This window comes from Rhinolophus hipposideros (assembly GCF_964194185.1).
Source record: "Rhinolophus hipposideros genome assembly, chromosome: 3".
Classification (NCBI taxonomy): Eukaryota; Metazoa; Chordata; class Mammalia; order Chiroptera; family Rhinolophidae; genus Rhinolophus; species Rhinolophus hipposideros.
In genome coordinates, this window is record NC_138049.1 from 14,294,568 (window position 1) to 14,314,531 (window position 19,964).

Genomic DNA, 19,964 nt, shown 5'->3' on the forward strand with positions numbered 1-19,964 from the left:
CTCAGGTCAGATTGCTCTTTTCCTGTGAACATTTTCAAATCCTTTGCCCACTGTTTGGTTGGATTATTCAGTTTTTTCTTATCAATCTGTAGTACGTGGTGGTTTGTATTCTGAAAGCTTTTCATTTGTCTATTATGTTTGCAAATGTTTTTTTCTAACCTATCACTTGCTTTTTAACCTTGTACCTTTTATCAATTTATTTTTTAATGTAACCCAAATTATCAATTTTTTTTATATCTTGAGAGTCTCCTAAAAACAATAACTTTTCTAAGGACATAAATCCCCACTGAGGCTTCAGATTACCCTATCCCACTGCATTTAACTACTGTAAAAGGATGTTAAAATGGGGCTGTTGGGGTTTCACTTCTGTGTAAGAACCCAAAATGGTGTCAGTTGGTCACATGCCAAAGATGACGCTAGACCTAGCAGCATTGGCAAAGAAATTGAAAATAAATTTTTCATACCTTAGCCCCACAGCCAGCCACCTTGAGGTTTCAAAAGGGTCGACAAGATTAGAAGTCAGGAAAGGATTTCTTCAAAGTAAATGTCAGTGTGTCAAATCCCACTTTCAAGCTCCCAGTGGGAAGGATGTGGAGCTTATCCCCCTTTTCCTCGAGCTAGTGAGTAAGGTTTTAGAAGAACCCTGGGAAAGGTTCAGTAGTATCCTTGCCTTGGGGGACACAGTGCTGGACTGGGATATACATAGGAATCTACAGGCTGAAATAGCCCATGGCAGCAGAACAGAGGGTCGTGGGTGGCATAACTGTACTCCCACCGAAGGAAGGTAAGAGGCTGAAGGGATGTGGTGCCTGGAGACCAGTGGTGGAAGCAGCGGCATCACATACAAGCAATACTACCCAGAGAGCTTCTGCCAAGACCTTGGCTGGAAGAAGGTGGATGGGTACCATTGAATGCCAAAGCTTCAACCTTAGAGGGGCCAGAGGCAACCGAAGTGCAAGGTGAGGGTGGAGAGAGAAGAAGCCACCCTCTCCTGCCCACTGTCAGCCAGAGACATGGGGGAAAAGAGAACCTTAATTTTGAATGACATTTGGAGTTTGATTCTAATATTAGATGGCACACACATATTTTTTATTAAAATGAGACTCTTCTTATACTGAAAGTGACTAGAGGATAATGTTTTAAAAAATATTTTAGAGGAACCAGATATTAACTGGGAGTGAGAGGAATCTACCATAAATTTCCCCCAACTACAGGGAACAAACCAGCTCCACAGAGCAGGCTTGACCTGGCAATGGGGGAAAGCGCGCTGTTTCCTGATCACACCCTGTTCCCACTGTTCATACACTGGCTTTGCTTCCAACCTTCCAATGGAGCCACGGCATCAATATACTACCTAAACTCTACCTTCCTGAGAGTTTAACAGTACGGATCGAGTCCTGTGGTATACACATATTCTCGTAAGTAACTGCTGTCACATATTTCTATAGCATAGAGCATGATCTTTACACATTAAAAGTAACATAAGAGGAAATAAAGAGTTATTTGTATACCCATGCTCAAAATAGTATTATTCATAATCACCAAAAGGTGGAAACCACCCAAGTGTCCATCGACAGAAGAACTGATAAACCAAAATGTATATAAATACGACGGAGTAGTATTCAGCCTGAAAAGGTAAGGAAATCTGAACACATGCTGCAACATGGGTGAACCCTGAGGACACGCTAAGAGAAATAAGCCAGTCACAAAAGGGCAGATACTATCTCGAATAGTCAAACTCAGAGACAGAAAGTGGAAGGGAAGGGTGATTGCCAGGGGCTGGGAGGATGGGGAATGGGAATTGTTTAATGGGTACTGTGTGTCACTGATGAAAAGAGTTCTGGATGTGATGGTGGTGATGGCTGCACAAGGTGAACGTACCGAACTGTGAACGATCACTGTACTACTGAGGTATACTTAAAAACGGTTAAGGTGGTAAATTTTGTGTGGTATGTATTTTACCAGTTAAAAATAAAATCATTATCTAAAAATTAAATTAAAAAAGGAAGTTTATTCATGTTCCAACAATGGGAGGAATAATAATGAGGAACGGCTAAGAATTATCGAGCCTTACCATGAGTCAGGTACTGTGCCAGGACTTAACACACATTGTTCCCATTTAATCCTCATTTAAAACATATGAAGAAAGACCCATTAAAAACCGTATTTTACAGATACAGAAACTGAGGCACAAAAGAGTTAACTTGCCTCAAGTTATACAACTTGAAAGGAGTTTAGCCAGATACTACGACTCTAACACTAGTCCTTTAAACCAGAGGGCAGTGGACAAATTTCACTGTCACTGAATTCTCCCTCACTTTCAGCCCCTTAGTCTAGAAGAGATTACAGAAATAATTAGCACAATCACTGACACTTGCATGGTTCTCTATGGTTTACAAAGCACATTTGATACAACACAGGTATTTTCCTTTTATCAAAAGATGGGATTGAGCCCTAGTTAAGCAACTTGCCTAGGTCACATGACCAGTTATGGAGTTCTGATCCCTCAGCTTTTACCTCTGGGTCCATGGCTACCCATCCACATCCAATTCCCTATCTTCCAGCTTCTTAGTTTTCAGATGATAAGGTCTACAGGGATATGCCCAGAGAGGCTAATGACTTGTCCAAGGTTACAAGAGAGCTGGTATGTTTTATATACCTTATCAGCATATACTTTTCAAGTGCTTCGCCATGCTAACACATATTCTATAAATATGCATTCACAGAGGAAGGACTGGTACAGAAGCAGAGAGCTCTGTCAGCATAAAATAGAGTGCTTTCTTCTAGAAGCTTTTATTTGTGGAGTGAATGCATTAGCACCAGCACTTCACATGAGCACCCACCTATTCAGTGCCTGCCTTTATGCAGCCTCCTTGCCCATTAGCTCTACAATTATGCAGTGATCAATGGAGCAAATCCATTTAGACAGCATGTCTAGCCACTCTCGTAGTGGATTTGGTACCGAAGCAGCAAAGTACATGAGAGCTATATAAAACAGACCTTTGCGAAATGAACACATAAATCCTCATTTGATCCTGGCTGAGTGTCTGGAAGGAATTCTTAAAGCAGTCTCAATAGCCTGGAATGAACTTTATAATGGTTAAGCGTGAAAGTGCAGAGCTAAGTTCTTTTGTCCAGCAGAATCCTTTCTAGTAAAATAAGTCCCTTCTGAGTTTGACACAAGGCTGATGATGGGTGTGAAAGAAGCAACTGCTAGACTTGATGATTACAGGCACTCACGTGGTGTGAATGGAAATTACCTGTCGGCCTGTGAAAATCTACCAGTGTAATCCCTCTGATGACAAATTAAGGTGTTATTCCACGAATCCTTGTTTGTTTGTCTTTTGTTTTGTCACAGCCTTAATATCAAGGGTGAGATGGCAGTTGCCCCCTTTCTGGCTGGACTATCCAACAAAAGCTAAAGAGAAATAAGTAACACAAAGAAGAGCTTGACAGTAGCAAAAAGTTTGAAGTCCCACCAACGAAAATTTCAAGTCTATTGGCTGGCACCCCCTACCCCGCATTAGGCCACAAAAACACACTTGGATTTGAGGAAGGGCACAGTGATTTCATTTCAAGTTATTAGTAGTACTGTTACTGCTAAGAATGGCTAAGACTGAACGAGCACTTTCTCCTGTTACATAACATACACCATTAGACAGGGGCTAGGTCTGTTTTGCCCACCACTGTACCCACGGCTCTGAGTCCCATGCCTTGTATATGGTAAGTTCTCAATTAATATTTGCTGAATGGATAATCTCATTTAGTTTTCACAATAACCCTGTAAGGTTTGATACAATATTGTGATCGCCATTTTACAGATGAGAAAACTGAAGTTCAGAGGTCATTAAAATGTGTGTAAGGTCACTCAGGCAGCAAGCATCACAGCTTATATTCAGAATCTACGGTTCAAACGCAGTATCAGTTCACTAGCACAGCCCAGACCATAGGGCTTTTCCAATACCACAACCATCCACGAAAGCTGGGTCTAAAAGAACACATTTTAAGTCTGTGTGGATATCACTCTATTCTAGTCATCACCTTTAGATTTCTTCAAAATTCTACAATAATTAAATTGGAAAGAAATGACTTACCTACGAATCCTTCCTCACCAACGAGTTTCAAGGCAATTTTATCAGCCAGTACTGAAGAGTTGCCATGGGCGATGTTAGCAAAGGGACCAGCATGCACAAATACAGGCGTCCCCTATAGAAAGAGAAAAACACATTAAAAATTAAAACCCCAAAAGACAAATGGGAGATCAATTTGGGACAAAGCGGGACCGACTGCTGGGTATTTAAAGACTCACTTAAACCATTCTTCTTTTATGAATACTGCAAATTTAATGCACAAATTCTCTCAGAGAAATATAAAACCCTGACTCTTTCTAAGGTCCAAGTTCCTTATGTTGTCTACAACAGTGTTATTCTACATTTAATACTGAACCAAGGAGGAAAAAAATCTCTAACAGTCAGCTACTTCCTACTATAATTTTGATAAACCACTGTGTTAGCTGCCTCAGTGACCATGAAATAAACTTCTTACCTTATTTCATATTAGTATGAATTATATTTACAAAAAATGGAAGTAGACCCTGATGGTCTAAGAGGCTTACTTAAATTTCTTTTCATTAAGAAATTAATCAGCTCAAGAAAAACCTAAAGCATAAAAATCAATTCAATTTGTGGTAGGCCAACTACATAAGAATACTATATTTGCAATAATAAGTAAAAATAACGTTTTTATAGTCATGATAAGCTTCTTTTTCTGATTTTTACAAATTCTGTTTAAGTCTTTTTCATTGTTTAATGGTCTCAAGTTACAACTCTGATAACTACGACATTTTAATTCTTTGAGCAAAAATCTGACTATATATTCATTTTTAATCCCATTTCTATACTTTTTCTTTTCCTTTATCAATGAGAACAGACCATAACCCTATCTAAAAGAGTTTAGTCACATGCATTACAGTGTTCAGGTTTTATTCGGAGCCCAGCCGGGGCCACTGGGGTCTGTGTATACGAAGTCTTGGCTCCACCTGTGAAAATACAGGCTGCCCTTTCACTGACATGGGAGAAGGCAGGGAGTGACGCGAGGGAGGAGGGGGGCTGGAAGCCATGGAAAATTCCCATGAACCTTGATGGGCTGTTGGCTGAACATGTTTCAAGGATGAGAAAGCCGAACAAAAGCAGGAAGAAAGGAAGTGAAAGAAAAATCATCTCAGGATGAAAAAGACAGAGTTTATCAAAGACACTCTGTGGGTTTTCTATTTACTTTTTCTCCCAAAGTCCTCACGAGGGACGATGACAGGGTCCTCATAAGGTCATACAAATGTATGTGGAAATAAAGCCAGGTCTATGAAACACCAATACACATGTTTATGGACACGTATATATATGTTTAGTGGCTAGATCTCTACCCGCTGACCTATTTCTGATTTCTCACTTCTATCCTGAATAAACCTGTCAAGTGCTCTGAAGAAAACACTATTTAAAAGACAAAGTCTCCATCGCCCCCTAACCTTGCTAGTCCTAGTATGTGGCTGCCCGTGGTAAGCTAGCAGAGTTGGGAAAAGTTGAGTGAGGACAAGGTCACGGGCTCCCTCCCTGGGTGGGCAGCTGCCTTCACTCCTCTACAGACTGCAATCCTCACCGTGGCCATGTGTCGGAGAAGCACCGGGCACTGGTCTCCAGGGGGCACAGGTGACGGTGTGGCTGGTTCAGCATAAACACATTGCAATTCCTGATCAGCAGCATTTTCATTTAAAGTTAAATCAAAGGCTATATAGTGTGTTAATCACTAAAGCAGTATTAAAGCCCTGGTTTTGGAACTCCCAGTATGGAGTTTGAATGGAAAAATTCATAGAATATCACTGAGACATTTAAACACAGACATACACATGCTCACACACTCAACTGATGTTTATAGCTATATGATACAGTACATAGTTAAATACTTTGTCTAAATAATTCCATGACAGAAAACTATCTGTCATGAGTTTCATATTTTATTTTATATGCAGAACACTTAGGAAAGCAATGTTGGAACTATCTTGGTTTCTCATGATTTCAAAGCGATGGATATTCTCCATAAGGGATTTTTCGAGCATTTCATGAGACTAATACTTCAATTATCCACTTGCCAGAGCTCTAAAAGAGCTTTGTCCAAAAAAACTTTCTGCAATGCTGAAAATATTCTATATTTGCACCATCCAATACAATAGCCAGTGTCCAAATTAGGCTATTCAGCATTTAAAATGTAGCTAGCAAAAAAAAATTTTTTAAAAATAAAATATGTAAATAGAAATGTAGCCAGTTATAACTGCAGAGCTGAACTGTAAATTTATTTTATATCGAAATAACCACACGTGACCATTGGCTACCACACTGGACAGCACACACTAGCCCATGGATATTTCCTAACCTGGTATAATGTTAAGACCTGTCCTTGATTAAGTCTTCCACAGTGAAGTTCTCGACTGGGCTATCCATGAAAATCACCCGGAGTACCCAGGCCTTACTCTCCAGATATTCTGGTTGGTTCACTTGGTCTGGGGTGAAACCTGGCATCAATATTTTTAAATCTTTCTAAGTGATTCGGGTGTGATTTTAATCTAGGATTGAAAACTACTGATCTCCTGGCAACTCACAGCAATGCAACCCTTGATAATGCTCTATGGGCTCAACAATCAAGTGCATTCAAATGTGAACACAGAAGTGTATTCAAATTGGTGCACTAACCAGACACTTTGAGATTATTTGCTGATTTAGATTCCTAGTGCCACCGATCAGCCAGGTTAACCCAAAATGATTATTTAGGACCCACATGGCAGAGTTCATACCTGCAGTTATTTTAACTGAATGCTGTCTTTTTTTTTAAACAATGCCCATCGTTTTAAAGTAATGACAAAAAGGCCTAGTCTTAAATGAAAAAGAGAGACAAATGTAAGTACAATAAGAATTGTTTAGGAGCTGCCCAGCCAATTAATTCATTCACTAAATGGAAACTTGACTTTTAAAATGGGAAATATCTTAAAGGTGCAAGCAATTTTTAATTTAAGAAAGATAATTATTTAAAACAATAAAGTGATTATCCCTAAAAATAATGTGTTCATTTTTGAGGGGAAAGTGTATGAGGAAGGAATGTCACGTCTCTTTATGTTTTTTCTCATGCATTCAGTTATTTATTTAACAAATATGTATTTTTAGGAGCAATGTAGTAAAAATAATAAGTATTCATTTAATTATTCAACAAGTGTTTACGGAGCACCTAATATGTGTGAGGCACTTGCAGCAATGAGGGATACAGTGGTCAACAGGATGAAAAAGGTCCTGCTCTCATCCTGGTAGGAGGAGCACTCCAGTAAACAAACAAGGCCCTAGGAACTCTCAGATAATATTCTGTGCCATGCAGAGAATGACAAGACAGTGACATGACAGAGTGACTGGCGCTACATTTGACTGAGTGGCCCTGGAGGCCCATCTGGGGAGCTGACACTGAAATGACATGAGCCCTGAGAGAAGGGAAGGAGCCCATGAAGATCAGGAGGAGCGTCCTGGGCAGTGGTATCTGCATGGAGCAGGCCTGGGCAGGGAGAGAGAGGCGAAGATGAGTTACGAGAGGGGGCAGGGCTGGGAGCCAAATTTCTGGGCCCGAGTGAGGACAAGAGTAAACCACCCAAGAACTGTAAGAAGGGCCACAGGACCTGATTCAGGTTTTAGAGTCCGCTAACTGCTGAGTGGAGAAAGGTTTCAGAAGAAAAAGTGGAGAGTGAGAGCAGCTGGGAGGCTGCTCGGTGGGGCAGGTGGGCAGGGCAAGGGAAAGGGGTCTCCAGGACGACCTCTGGGTTTTTGGGTTGAACCATTCACTGACTAAGTTTGGGGGAAGGAGCAAGTTGGAAAGAAGTAGGAGGTTGTTGTGCATCAAAGATCCAATTTTACACATAAGTTTGAAATGCCTTTTACCCCCCCAAGTGGCTCTCGGTAACTATACCTACAAGTCTGAAATTTTGAGGTCAAGAAATTCAGAACCAGAGTCTGGCGCTAAAACACCAGGACACCACTGTCTCCCCAACGCCCCAGCCACAATCTCCTACGTGTGTCTTCGTCAACCCAACCCAGATACTGCCTCCTAATTTGCGCCCAAATTCTGGGCTCTCATTAGCGAGGATGAGGGAATTAGACAATTACTACATCAAAAAAGCAAGATGAGTGACTAACAAAGTGCATGAAAATAGAGATATTTTGATGAGGAAATTTAAGTTCAATGAAGACAAGAGCAGGCAAAGATATATATACAAAAACAACAGTCTTTTAACAGTAGGGTACAGCACATTCTCCTGGAAAACATTTCTCAACATTTACTATATGTTTTGTTTGGGAAAAACAAACCAAAAAACGTAAAAGCTAATGAGTATGAGGCTAAATCACAAAAAGGCAAAATAAATCATATCATGTAAATATGGCTACACAAGATCTGGACGTATTAGACAGACATTGAGTTTCTAAGTTTCTACTCTGGTCAGTTAGCACTTCATCAGCCAAGATATGAGTTATATTAAAGAAGCTATGAATATACTTTTAACCTTTTTTGGATGACCAAGGAATAATTCTGATGCTCCTCGTGGGCTTCCATTGGCTGGACATGTTCACATGTGGGGACACACAAGCAATACAATTAATCCCAACTGCCAACAATTTCTATGAAAAGGAAACCACTTACTTCTAGGGTCTGCATCAGGTTTGGTTTTATTGCATCTTTCATCAAAACTGTCAAAGCACCTGTCACCCCCTAAAGGAGAGAGAGAAAAAAAACCAATTATTTAATCCCTTTCAAAATATCAATGACATTTTTTCAAAAACTAGAACAAACAATCCTAAAATTTATGAGGAACTGCCAAAGACCCAAAATAGCCAACAAAATCTTGAGAAAGAAAAACAAAACTGGAGGTATCATGCTCTCTGATTTCAAACTATACTACAAGGCTATCACAATCAAAACTGTACGATACAGGCATAAAAACAGATACATAAACCAATGGAACAGAAAAGAGAGCCCAGAAATAAACCCATGCTTACCTGGTCAGTCTATAACAAAGGAGGCAAGAATGTACAATGGGGAAAGACAGTCTCTTCAATAAATGGTGTTGGGAAAACTGGATAAATACATGTGAAAAGATAAAACTAGACCACTTTCTTACACCATATATAAAAATAAATTCAAAATGGGTTACAGGCTTAAATGTAAGACCTGAAATCATAAAGCTCCTACAAGAAAACATAGGCAGTAAACTCTGTGACATTGCTCTTAACTATTAGTATATAATTAATAGTTAACATATGTGTATGTATGTATAAGTTTTTGGATATGTCTTCTTGGTCAAGGGCAAGAAAAAAAAAATAAAAAAATAAATGGGACTACATCAAACTAAAAAGCTCTGCACAGCAGAAGAAACCATCAACAAGGCAAAAAGGCAACCTGCTGAATGGGAGAAGATATTTGCAAATGATACATCTGACAAGGGGTTAATATCCAAAATATATAAACAATGCATACAGCTCAACATCAAACACAAACAATCTAATCAAAAAATGGGCAAAGAATCTGAACAGACATTTTGCCCAAGAGGACATACAGATGGCCAACAGACAAATGAAGAGATGCTCAATGTCACTAATCATCAGAGAAATGCAAATTAAAACCAAAATGAGCTATCACCTCACTCCTGTCATAATGGCTATCATTAAAAAACCAACAATCAACAACTGGAGGATGTGGAGAAAAGGGAACCCTCCCTGGTGGGATTGTAAATTGGTACTGCCACTATGGAAAACAGTATGGAGGTTTCTCAAAAAATTAAAAATACAACTACCTTATGACCCAGCAATTCTATTCCTGGGTATTTATCCAAAGACAACGAAAATAATACGAAAAGATATATGAACTCCTATGTTCATAGCCAAGATATGGAAGCAACCTAGGTGTCCATAGATAGATGAATGGATAGAGAAGATGTGGCGCATATACCCAATGGAATATTACTCAGCCATATAAAAGAATGAAATCTCACCATTTTCTACAACCTGGATAGACTTGGAGGGTATTATGCTAAGTGCAACAAGTCAGACAGAGAAAGACAAATACCATAGTTTCACTTATATGTTGAATCTCAAAAACAGATGAACAAACAAAACAAAACAAACAAACTCATAGATACAGAGAACAAACTGATGTTTGCCAGAGAGGAGGTGGGTGGGAGGGTTGGGTGGAAAAGGGGAAGATTAAAAAACACAAACTTTGGTTATAAAATAAGTCATGTGGATGTACTGTACAGCATAAGGATAGAGTCAATAATATCGTAATAACTACATAAAGTGACAGATGGTTACAAGATTTACTGTAATTGTCACAAGGTATACAAATGTTGAATCACTATGTTGTACGCTGAAATGAATCTAATATTGTATGTCAACTATAACTAAAAATAAATTTAAAATATTTTCTCCCACGGAAAAAAACATACTTATTTAGATTATTGACAAAAGATGATCTGTGGGTGAATTTCTTGGCCATTTCCCACCAGCCTGCTTCCTGGGTGGGCACCCCACAGGCTCCTGTCACCTCTGGGTTACATGTGACACAGCACTGCTACCTGTGTCACCTCTCTCCATCTGAATGGATGTCAACCACCTAAGAGTTGAAGAGTGATGGGGAAGCAATAGTCATTGCATTCCTCCCCCCCAAAAAACCTCCCTTGAGGGTGTTTCAGAGGCTTGCCAGAAAAAGATCTCTCAGTCCACCTAAAAGTGTTTTCTGGCAATTATGATCATTATTTTTTCATTACCAGAGATTTTACTATTGACCAAAGAAATGAGCTGAAGAACTGAAACAAGGCTATTTACAGAGGAGGAATGAAGAGGGGTAAAGGGAACGGTCTAAAAGCTTCCATCGTCTCATCCCACAGACAGAGACGGCACATAAAAAACTTGCATTTGAAAGGTTTCTCATTTTCTGTGTCTCATATTATCTGTCTGCTTAGAGTGGGGCTGCCTCCCTCCAATCTCAGGAAACCCTGGGTCAGGCTCCCTCTAAGTTCCCTTTCCTGGAAAAGAAGAGAGAAGGGAGACAACAGGATGAAGTCTAAGCACTGATGGAAAAAGTGATCCAGAGAATGTCACAAAGGTAAGCTTTAAAAAAAAAAACCACCCTTCCACCTTTGCTAAAGATACTGGGCAAGTGTCTTTCAACAAACTAGGTTATTGGAATGCTCTAATATGAGCAAATGCATGTGAATGTAGTCATGAAAAAATAAAGTAGGCATGCCACAGATTTTAACAGATCTGGTGGTGGGATCTAGAGAATCTTCATTTCTCCAAAGTGCATTAGTTTCTCACTTTCTCTCTCCACTTCTATCACAATATTGTTTCTCTATGTGATCAATTTCTATTTTTATATTCAATCTGAAATGATTTATAAGAAAATCCAATTTATTTTCTACTTGATTGTACAGAATATACATTGCAAGAAATATAACCCACCTATTATAAATATATTAAGATATTTTACTGTGAAAGCTGCTGGCTAGGAAGGGCTCAAAGAAATTAGCTCTCCTTTTATAACACAGAACATGTGGAAGAATAGTAGTTTGCCTGTTTTTCTGCACACTATTCTTGCTTATACTTCCCGGTCAAATAAACTTGGCTCAAGAAACTAAAGGAGGAAGGAAACTGGACGTTTCTGTTGGATCATCTCAGGTAGGTTACCACCTCCTTGGTTTTCCATGCCACATTTTTTGTTGCTCTTTACACAATGACTGTTACCAAACCCAACCCACGCAAAAACACTTCATCACTGAGAGCAACTCTGCACTGTCATGTGCACTAGAAGCTATGCGACCTGTTCCATATCCCAAGTCCACGGTGGGGAGAGCTTGGACATATTCTCCCAGGGGATATCAGAATCAATCATCTTATAAGAAACTTTCAGAGGCCATCTATTCCTTTTCTCAAATGCAATACGTAAATTTTTTTTTGACCCAAATCAAAAACAAACTATGAAACAGTGAATGAAATGAAAGGATAGACGCTCTGAAAGCCCTCCTTTAATTTTCTAGAGAGGACTAACCACTCTTAGCTCCAACCCGATGAACATACTCTGCAGAGATTAGGTGCTTTTGCAAAGAACCACAAAAGGTAACTAAAAAGAGCAGACTCTGAGTTTGTTCCAGACCAAGATTTTTACCACATACAAAAACACAAGTTTAGGGATATTTGAGGGTTAAATTTCAAATTACTCCTGCCAAGTATTTACTGGTACCTAAGGTTAATAGGATACAGAAAAATATATTTATATAGAAACTGTAATATGTCAGTTTAGATAGAAATGTAGTATTTGACAATGTTTGGAAAGCAGTACTTTTATAGCAAGTGGAATACGGGTTTTCTCTTTAAGCTTTGTATCCAGCATTCCACAGGGCTGCTGATACAAACCTATCTATTTAATTTACTTGACAAGACCTATGAGATGAATCAGTCAGATCCATTTCTTCTAAAGCTGCCAAAACGTAATCAAGACATGTTGGCAAAGGATTCATATTGCATCCTAAGCTCTTGGAATTAATAAAATATTAATTTGTTTTTCTCCTTCCACAACTGTTTTTTCAACCAGCAGTGTGTGTTTTAGTTCTCACTATTGTATGTGACTCAGTATGTGGGAAGTAAGCTTAGAGTAATGGCTGTCCAATAGGCCTATGGCATACCTGCGTTCTTTTAAACAGGTACAAGCAAATGAAATAACTATACCACGGGTGGTGTTTAAGTTAACAGGAAAGACGGTTATTAAAAAGAACAAAACGATTAGCGTGCCAAATTAGAATAAGCACTAAAAACGGCAGCAGCGTGCCAGGATTCCATGAAAGCTTTATAAAAAGCATCATTCCATTCAAAAAGGAGCTAGATATGAGTAACACTGATTAAAGTGGAGACCTGCTTTTATAATGTGAAACCCAAATCTAAGGCACAAAATTAAACAAGCCAGAGTGCCCAGGGAGCAGGCTGGAGCCAAAAATGTGCCCGATTAATTTAATCTTCCCTTTCATGAGGGTGGAGCCACTTACTTCCTATTCCTTTGAAAGGTGATTTGCCCTCAATTTAAAGCAGACATAGATCACACTTTTTAAAATGTCGGAGGAGGCAGGAGGACGACCCCACCCCGGAGAGAGCACAGGTGAGGACTGGCGAGGATTAGGAAAAGCTCATGAAGTAAATTTCATGTGCTTTGCTTGAAGCCAATTACAAGCACATTAATAAATGCCTGAGAATATTATGAAGCTGTAAAACAAACAGGCTCCTGAGGGGGGCTAAAATGCATGTGCAGAAATTCTCTTAATTCCTGTTAGGCACACTGACAAGAGAAAGAAATCCTTCATGCTCCTGATTACAAAAGAACAGGGACCGCGAGCTCTCTGGAGCTCCTGAGATGGACATACTCACCAAATCCTCTGCTGTTACGGGCTGCCCACTTTCGTCACTGGCCACTACCATCCTTCCCAGCCTGTCCTTCATGTCCGTAAGGCTGTCCGTCAGGGCCAGCACAGCCATGATCTCGCTCGCCACTGTGATGTCAAACTGCGCCTGAGGGGGCAGAAGTAAAGGTACCAGTCGACTTGAGGGCCAAGGAGCTGAATTTCGGCATTTACAGCTCTTGCAGGTCTGGGGGTTCCCTTAGATGGGCTGTGCTCCAAGGCACACGTTTTCTGAGTGTCTAGAGCATGTCCATTCCTGGGCCTGGTTATCTCTAGGGCGGCCTCCTCTTCTTCCATTGGCTGTGCTGAGCAGGACTCGGCCTGGCGAGGCCCCCCTTACACCAGCTCAGGGCACAATGTGGTTTGGCTCTGTAGCATGTTTCAGACTTGCAATTGATGACGAATGTGATTATGTATGATACTTGTCTCCACCACTGGACTCCAAGTGTCATGAAGGCAGGGCTATTTGGGGAGGGTTCGCTTCTGAATCCCAGCTTGGAGGACTGAGTGTGAAACCCAGTGGGCACTCAGTACATATCTACTGAAGAAACGGGCAGCCTGCTGACGACCTCTGCTCGTTACTCATCAGTGTGTCAAGGTGCCTGCATTTGTCTATCCAGTAAAGAGACAGACGGTCCTGGGGCCAGTTCCCCAGAGGGAGTAGAGCTCAACACAGCAGCGAGGACACCCTAATGGGTATGATTCTCCAAGTCAAAAGGAGACACAGAATCAGTGTTCAGCTGTCCCTGAGGGCTTGGCCACATGGGATCTGGAAGTGCCCAGCAATGAATGCTGCAGAGCAACTACTTTCTGCGGAAAGTCCCTGGGCCTACCTACTCCTGCTTCCAGCTCTGACTCCAGGCTGCACACAGTCCAGCAGGAACTCAAAGACACACAAGGAACATGCACTTCCTCCGCCTCCTAATTTAGCACTGGACAAACCACTTCATTACGCTCCGCTGAATTCTCTTCTTCCCAAGGAGCGTGTGAGCCAGAAAAGTTCAAGCTTACATACAGAGAAATTCGCTATGCCCTAGTGGGATCACTTTATGAATTGTCCGTTTCTGTCACTGACAAGAAAGAAAATGAAGGAAATAAGGAGCTTTTTCTGGCTACCTCCTAAATGGAATTTCATTTAGTCATCTATTTAGTGAAAAAATATTACCTGAAAGTCAAATGCAACTATATCCAATTATTATAGTCTCAATATAACGGATTCCAAACATAAGTGATTTTTCATTGTATGATATTTAGGATTCTCTATACCACCACTCCATTATAAACATTGCATATAAAAAAATAAGTAAGACTATTGAGCCTTTCTATATAAAATGTGAGACTAGAAGTATTCTTAAAATATTATCTGTGTAAGTAATAAGTGGAATTTATAATACACATACAAGTTCTTCATTTGTAATCATTCCATTCTCAAAATTTGGCATCTTGCGTAATACCAAAAATGAAACAAATTGGATCAATGTAAACATCATTGTTACTCGTTTTATTGACTGGATGACGTACCTATTAGAGGGCTGCTCATTTTTGTTTTGCAAATAAAATATTTCAAAATCATATAAAGGTATAAACGAGATTATTCTTATTATTTATCACAAATTTAAACAAAGGACATTCAACAATGTTGGCAAGGCTATGAATTGACATGGCTTTTCTGGAAGGTAATGTGGAAATGTACACCAACACTTGAAATCTGCATCCAATTTGACTCTGCAATTACGGATCTGGGAATTTGTCTTGATATCATCCAACAAGAATACACACAAAAATGAAAACAATCCTTATTTAAAAACGTGCATAAATATAGGATATAACCTTGGGCAAGTTACATAACATAACTACTTTTGTTTGTAAACTCAATTTACAAACTGAATGTGCTAATGTATGTAATGAGTCTACTAATACAAGGTGCATAGTAAGCATTCCAATCAGACAATAATCTTTCCTCTCTGGTGCCTAGTTAAGGAACAAAAATATACAGAGAAAATGTAAAAGGCCTTCCTTCTTTCCCAATCCTTTTTTCAGAAGTAACCAGTGTCCGAAGTTGGCAAACATCTTACCAGCTTCCACTTCATGTGTGTGTGTGTATGTATATACATACATATATCTATATCTACATATATATATATATGTGTAGTGTATGATGGCATTTTCTTAACATAAACCAGATTTCACTACATGTATTTTACTTCAAATGTTTTTAATGTGTAAGTTTTTTTCTAACCTTTCCATTTCATAATTGTTATAAGAGCTCTGTGTCACCCCCCTACACATGCTTTATTATTTTCAACAGCCACATGTATCTGTGGCACAGGAGACACCAAAGCTATGTAACTGCCCTACTGATAAACATTTGGATTGTTTCAAATTTCTACCATTATAAATAATGATGTAATTAATATCCTTATACATACGGGTTTCTTTTCACATACACAAATATTCCTTCTTCTATTTTTTTTTTTTAAATCTATAGTCCTGCAGTTGGAAATGTTGGGTCATTTCAAATGTTAATACTAACAAACTATCATCCAAGAGACGTTACCAATCTACATGCCCACGAATACTGTGTAAGTCACTATTTCTTTGCACCCTCACTAACATTTAATACTTATTTATGTTTTGATAAGCTCATAAGTAAATAATACCTCATTGTTTTTTAATTTGCAATTTCATGATTACCTGTCGGCATTGTTTCTGTAAACTGCCTTTTACTTACTCTATTCATTTATTTAGCAAGTATTTCTTAACACGTAGTACTACCATGTAACAAAGTTCTATGCACTGAGAATAAAGCAGTGAACAAAACAGACAAAAACCCCTGCCTGCATGAAACTCACATTTTAACAACGGGAGGCAGAAAATAAACAAGATAAGTAAGGATAGCAGGGACAGGAAAGGGAATTCTGGGATAGGCAGTTGCAGTTTTAAAGGTGAAGGTCTTACTGAAAGCAATATTTGAGTGTTACTTTGGGGAAATTATTTTTATATTTGGCACATTAATTCTTTGTTTTATATATACAGAGGGTGCCCCCAAAAATGCATACACATTTTAAGAAAGAAAAAAACTGTACTAAAATTGTAATATTCAATATATACTGATAACAAAGGATGAATACAAGTCATGTGCATACATTTTTGTGGCACCCCCGGTATTGCAAATATTCTCTCCCAGTCTGTTACTGGTCTTTGAAGGTTTCTGCATGTCATTTTTCACACTGCAGATCTTAATTTTTTCTTATGTCAAAATTATCTATTCTTTTCTTTAGCACTTCCACATGTTATATTGGTACTGGTTCATATCTATAGCAACTACCACCGTTTTTGACCTACTCCAGCCAGCTTATTTTGTGTGTTCTATTCAGAATGGTTCACTATTGTGGCTGCTGTCATTCTCATTTTGCTTAGGGATTCTAGGTGAAAAATATTTTTCCTTCAGAACTCCAAATCAATTTTCCCAGTCACCATGCATTCAGTGTCAGTGAGAAATCTGATGCCAATCTGAGTCTTACTCCTTTGTCGTGAACTAGGGCTTTTTTCTCTCTGGCAGCCCTTTGGAAGTTTTTGGTTTTTTCCCCTTAGTGTTCTGATATGTCTAGGTACAAGTTGTTCTTTATTCACCCTGCTCAGCACTTGTTAGTGTCTGTAGTATGAAAATTCATGTTTTCCTTCAAGTCAATAAATTCCCTTTTTATCAGCTGTGGGTTAGAACTTCTCAACGTGCGTCCCGTGTCTAATTTTTTCCTTTACATTTTCTACGGCTTCCCTTTTGGTACTAGGTTCTGAGAGAATCCCTTGGATTGGCCTTCCTTCTCTCACACTTAGGCCAGTTCTCTTACTCAGTCCACTAAATGGATTTTGTTTTGACATCATAGTTGTATTTCTAAGATTTTAACTGACTTTTTTCCACAATGGCCAATTCTCACTCCTTGCATGATGTGTCTCTCAATCCTCTGAGAATACTGACGTTATTCTTTTTAAAGACAACTTCCATCTGCTCTGCCATCATGTTTTTCCCTTGGGCACGTGGGCTTCTTTGTTAGATCTGGTGTCAATCTTCATGATGGGGATTTTCTTGGAGTGTGGCAGTTCTAGGCTTTGGTGCTCCTTCCTACCTGTCTGTGGACCTGATTTGTAATGACCTCGGCCTGTCTATCACCAGGGATTCGGCAGGGCAGGAGCTGCTGCTGCTTGGCTTCCTGTCCTGCTAATCCTTAGAGTACCCCTACAGGGCCACTGCTAATCCTGAAAGCGCCCTCTGTGCAAATGACAAAAGGCTGCGATTTCCTAAAAAAAAAAAAAAAAAAAAAGTCACAATACACTGCTTTTCTTTGAACAGGACACTTTTCAATGCCAGACAGAAGGCATAGTCTACATGCAAATCAGTGACTGTGAGGTGAGGGGCACCCCAGAGCCGGGTGGTACATGCCAGACACTGACCTCAGGACCACACTGAGAAACCCAGGCTGAGACACATCCATCAGCAGGATGTGAGTCAGCACACGTGTCACAGGAAAGTGCCTGTCCGCCAGCTTCTTGGGAGCTGTCCCCAACAACTCACCTGAGGGCTGTTCTGGCCTTCTCCTGTTTCTGAGACGTAGATCTCTGAATTTACAGACCCCCTAAAACACTTCTACCAGATGTGGGTCTGTGCTCTTCTCCATCAATCCACTTCTATCTTCCTGTTTTTCAGGAGCTCCTAAAGTTGTATGGCAATGATTCTGGTTTTCTAGCATGGATACTGACTAATTGTTTGAAATCTGTTTCTGTATGTAAGTTCCAGAATTTAGAGGGGGAGGGAAGGTGCATGGGCTTAGATCGTCTTTTTGATCCAATCCCCATATTCACTTTTTAATTCAAAATATTCAAAAGATCTAAAAAATCTACTTGGTATGAGGGCTGAATACTAGAGTAAAAGTGATTCTTTTTTTCACTAAGAAAACTTAACAATGTAAAGGCTGTAAATCTAAGACTGTCTTAAAATATAAAGTTTATTATCGAAAAATAATAATAATTTAGAGGCCTACTGTGCCTGGCTAAAAAGTTATGAAATGGATTTATATTCCCTAAGTACCATCGCCCCACGCTGGAAACCTATTAAAATGAAAGTGGACATTGTAATTTGTCTTCCACATTCTCTGGATTTGGGTAATAAGACATTATCCTTAAAAATTCCTCAAGCTATTAAGTCAAATAACTAGGTGTTTTTTCTTTGGTTGTTAAACTTAAGTAATATGTCCAAGATTTTCATTTTTTAGTTGTAATGCAGATGTAGTAATAACTGGGCAGGTTTGTAACAAAGTGTTAGGATTTCCATTCCAGGGACACCCTGAGTGGCTCACTGCAGAAACACAAGTAAAGTCACACAAGAAAAGGATAAGATAATACAGGAGACTTCCCATCTTTTGACCCTCTCTCAGTTCCACTGAGGGATTGCAAACAAAACCTTGAGATGGTGGGAGACCCACTGGCCACTGCTGGCAGAGGAAGGAGAAAAGCAGAGAACCAGTTTCTGGGCCAGTGTAAACCAATACTAGTAAGAACAGAGCCACTGCTGTGAAGAAAAGGCCACCTACCTGCCGGGAATATCCCTTCTCTGTGTGTGCCTGCCCAATCGTTATTTTTCGTAGAAACCGGTCATTTGTATCCAATACTGAAAGAGAAAAGAACAGGTTGATCAATCAACATGCACAGCCTAGAGGCCTAGTGCGCATCTAACTGTGTTCTGAGTGCCGGGGAAGCAGTGTCGGGCAAGAGACAAGGCCTTGCTTCCCGGGGCTGACACTCCAGGGGGAGGACACAGAGAGGGATCAAATAAACAAGAAAAAGTCAGCTAATGACAAGTGCCTTAAGAAGAGGAAGGAGGAGATATGATGATGTGTGTCAGGGCGTTCGTGGGGTGGGGTACCAGTTTTGATGAGGCAGGACAGGAAAGCATTTCTGAAGCAGTGACATGTAACGCTGCAACCCGAGTCCCAAGAAGGATATTAAGTTTCTCAAAAGGCTAAATATTGAACATGACCCAGCAATTCAACTTCTAGGTGTACATCCAGTAGAACAGAAGGCTGGGACTTGAACAGATACTTGTACACACACGTTCATGGCAGCATCATTCACAATAGCTAAAAGGAGGGAACAACCAAGTGCCCAACAGATGAATAAAATGTGGTATATACGTACAGGAATATTATACAGTCATAAAAAGGAATGAACATTTGCTATATGCTACAACATGGATGGACACGGAAACATAAGGCATGAAATAAGCTAGAAGGACAAATATTAGAAGATTCCACTTATAATGAGGTACCTAGAATAGGCAAATTCATAGAGACAGACGTAAAACAGTGGTTACCAGGGGCTGAGGGTGGAAGGGGCATCACCGTTTAATGGGTACAGAGTTTTTCTTGGGGATGATGGAAAGATTTTG

General features: G+C 39.7%; 1 protein-coding gene across 1 annotated transcript in view; it reads right to left on the bottom strand.

Moving 5' to 3' along the window:
- Nucleotides 1–19,964, bottom strand: part of MTHFD1L (methylenetetrahydrofolate dehydrogenase (NADP+ dependent) 1 like) — a 186,877-nt gene that overhangs the window by 104,559 nt on the left and 62,354 nt on the right. The window contains exons 17-20 of the mRNA XM_081044590.1: nucleotides 19,111–19,187; nucleotides 13,491–13,631; nucleotides 8,722–8,790; nucleotides 4,095–4,206 (exon numbers count right to left, since the gene is read on the bottom strand). Of these exons, the coding sequence (XP_080900716.1) occupies nucleotides 4,095–4,206; nucleotides 8,722–8,790; nucleotides 13,491–13,631; nucleotides 19,111–19,187 (399 nt within the window). The remainder of the gene's footprint in view (nucleotides 1–4,094; nucleotides 4,207–8,721; nucleotides 8,791–13,490; nucleotides 13,632–19,110; nucleotides 19,188–19,964) is intronic.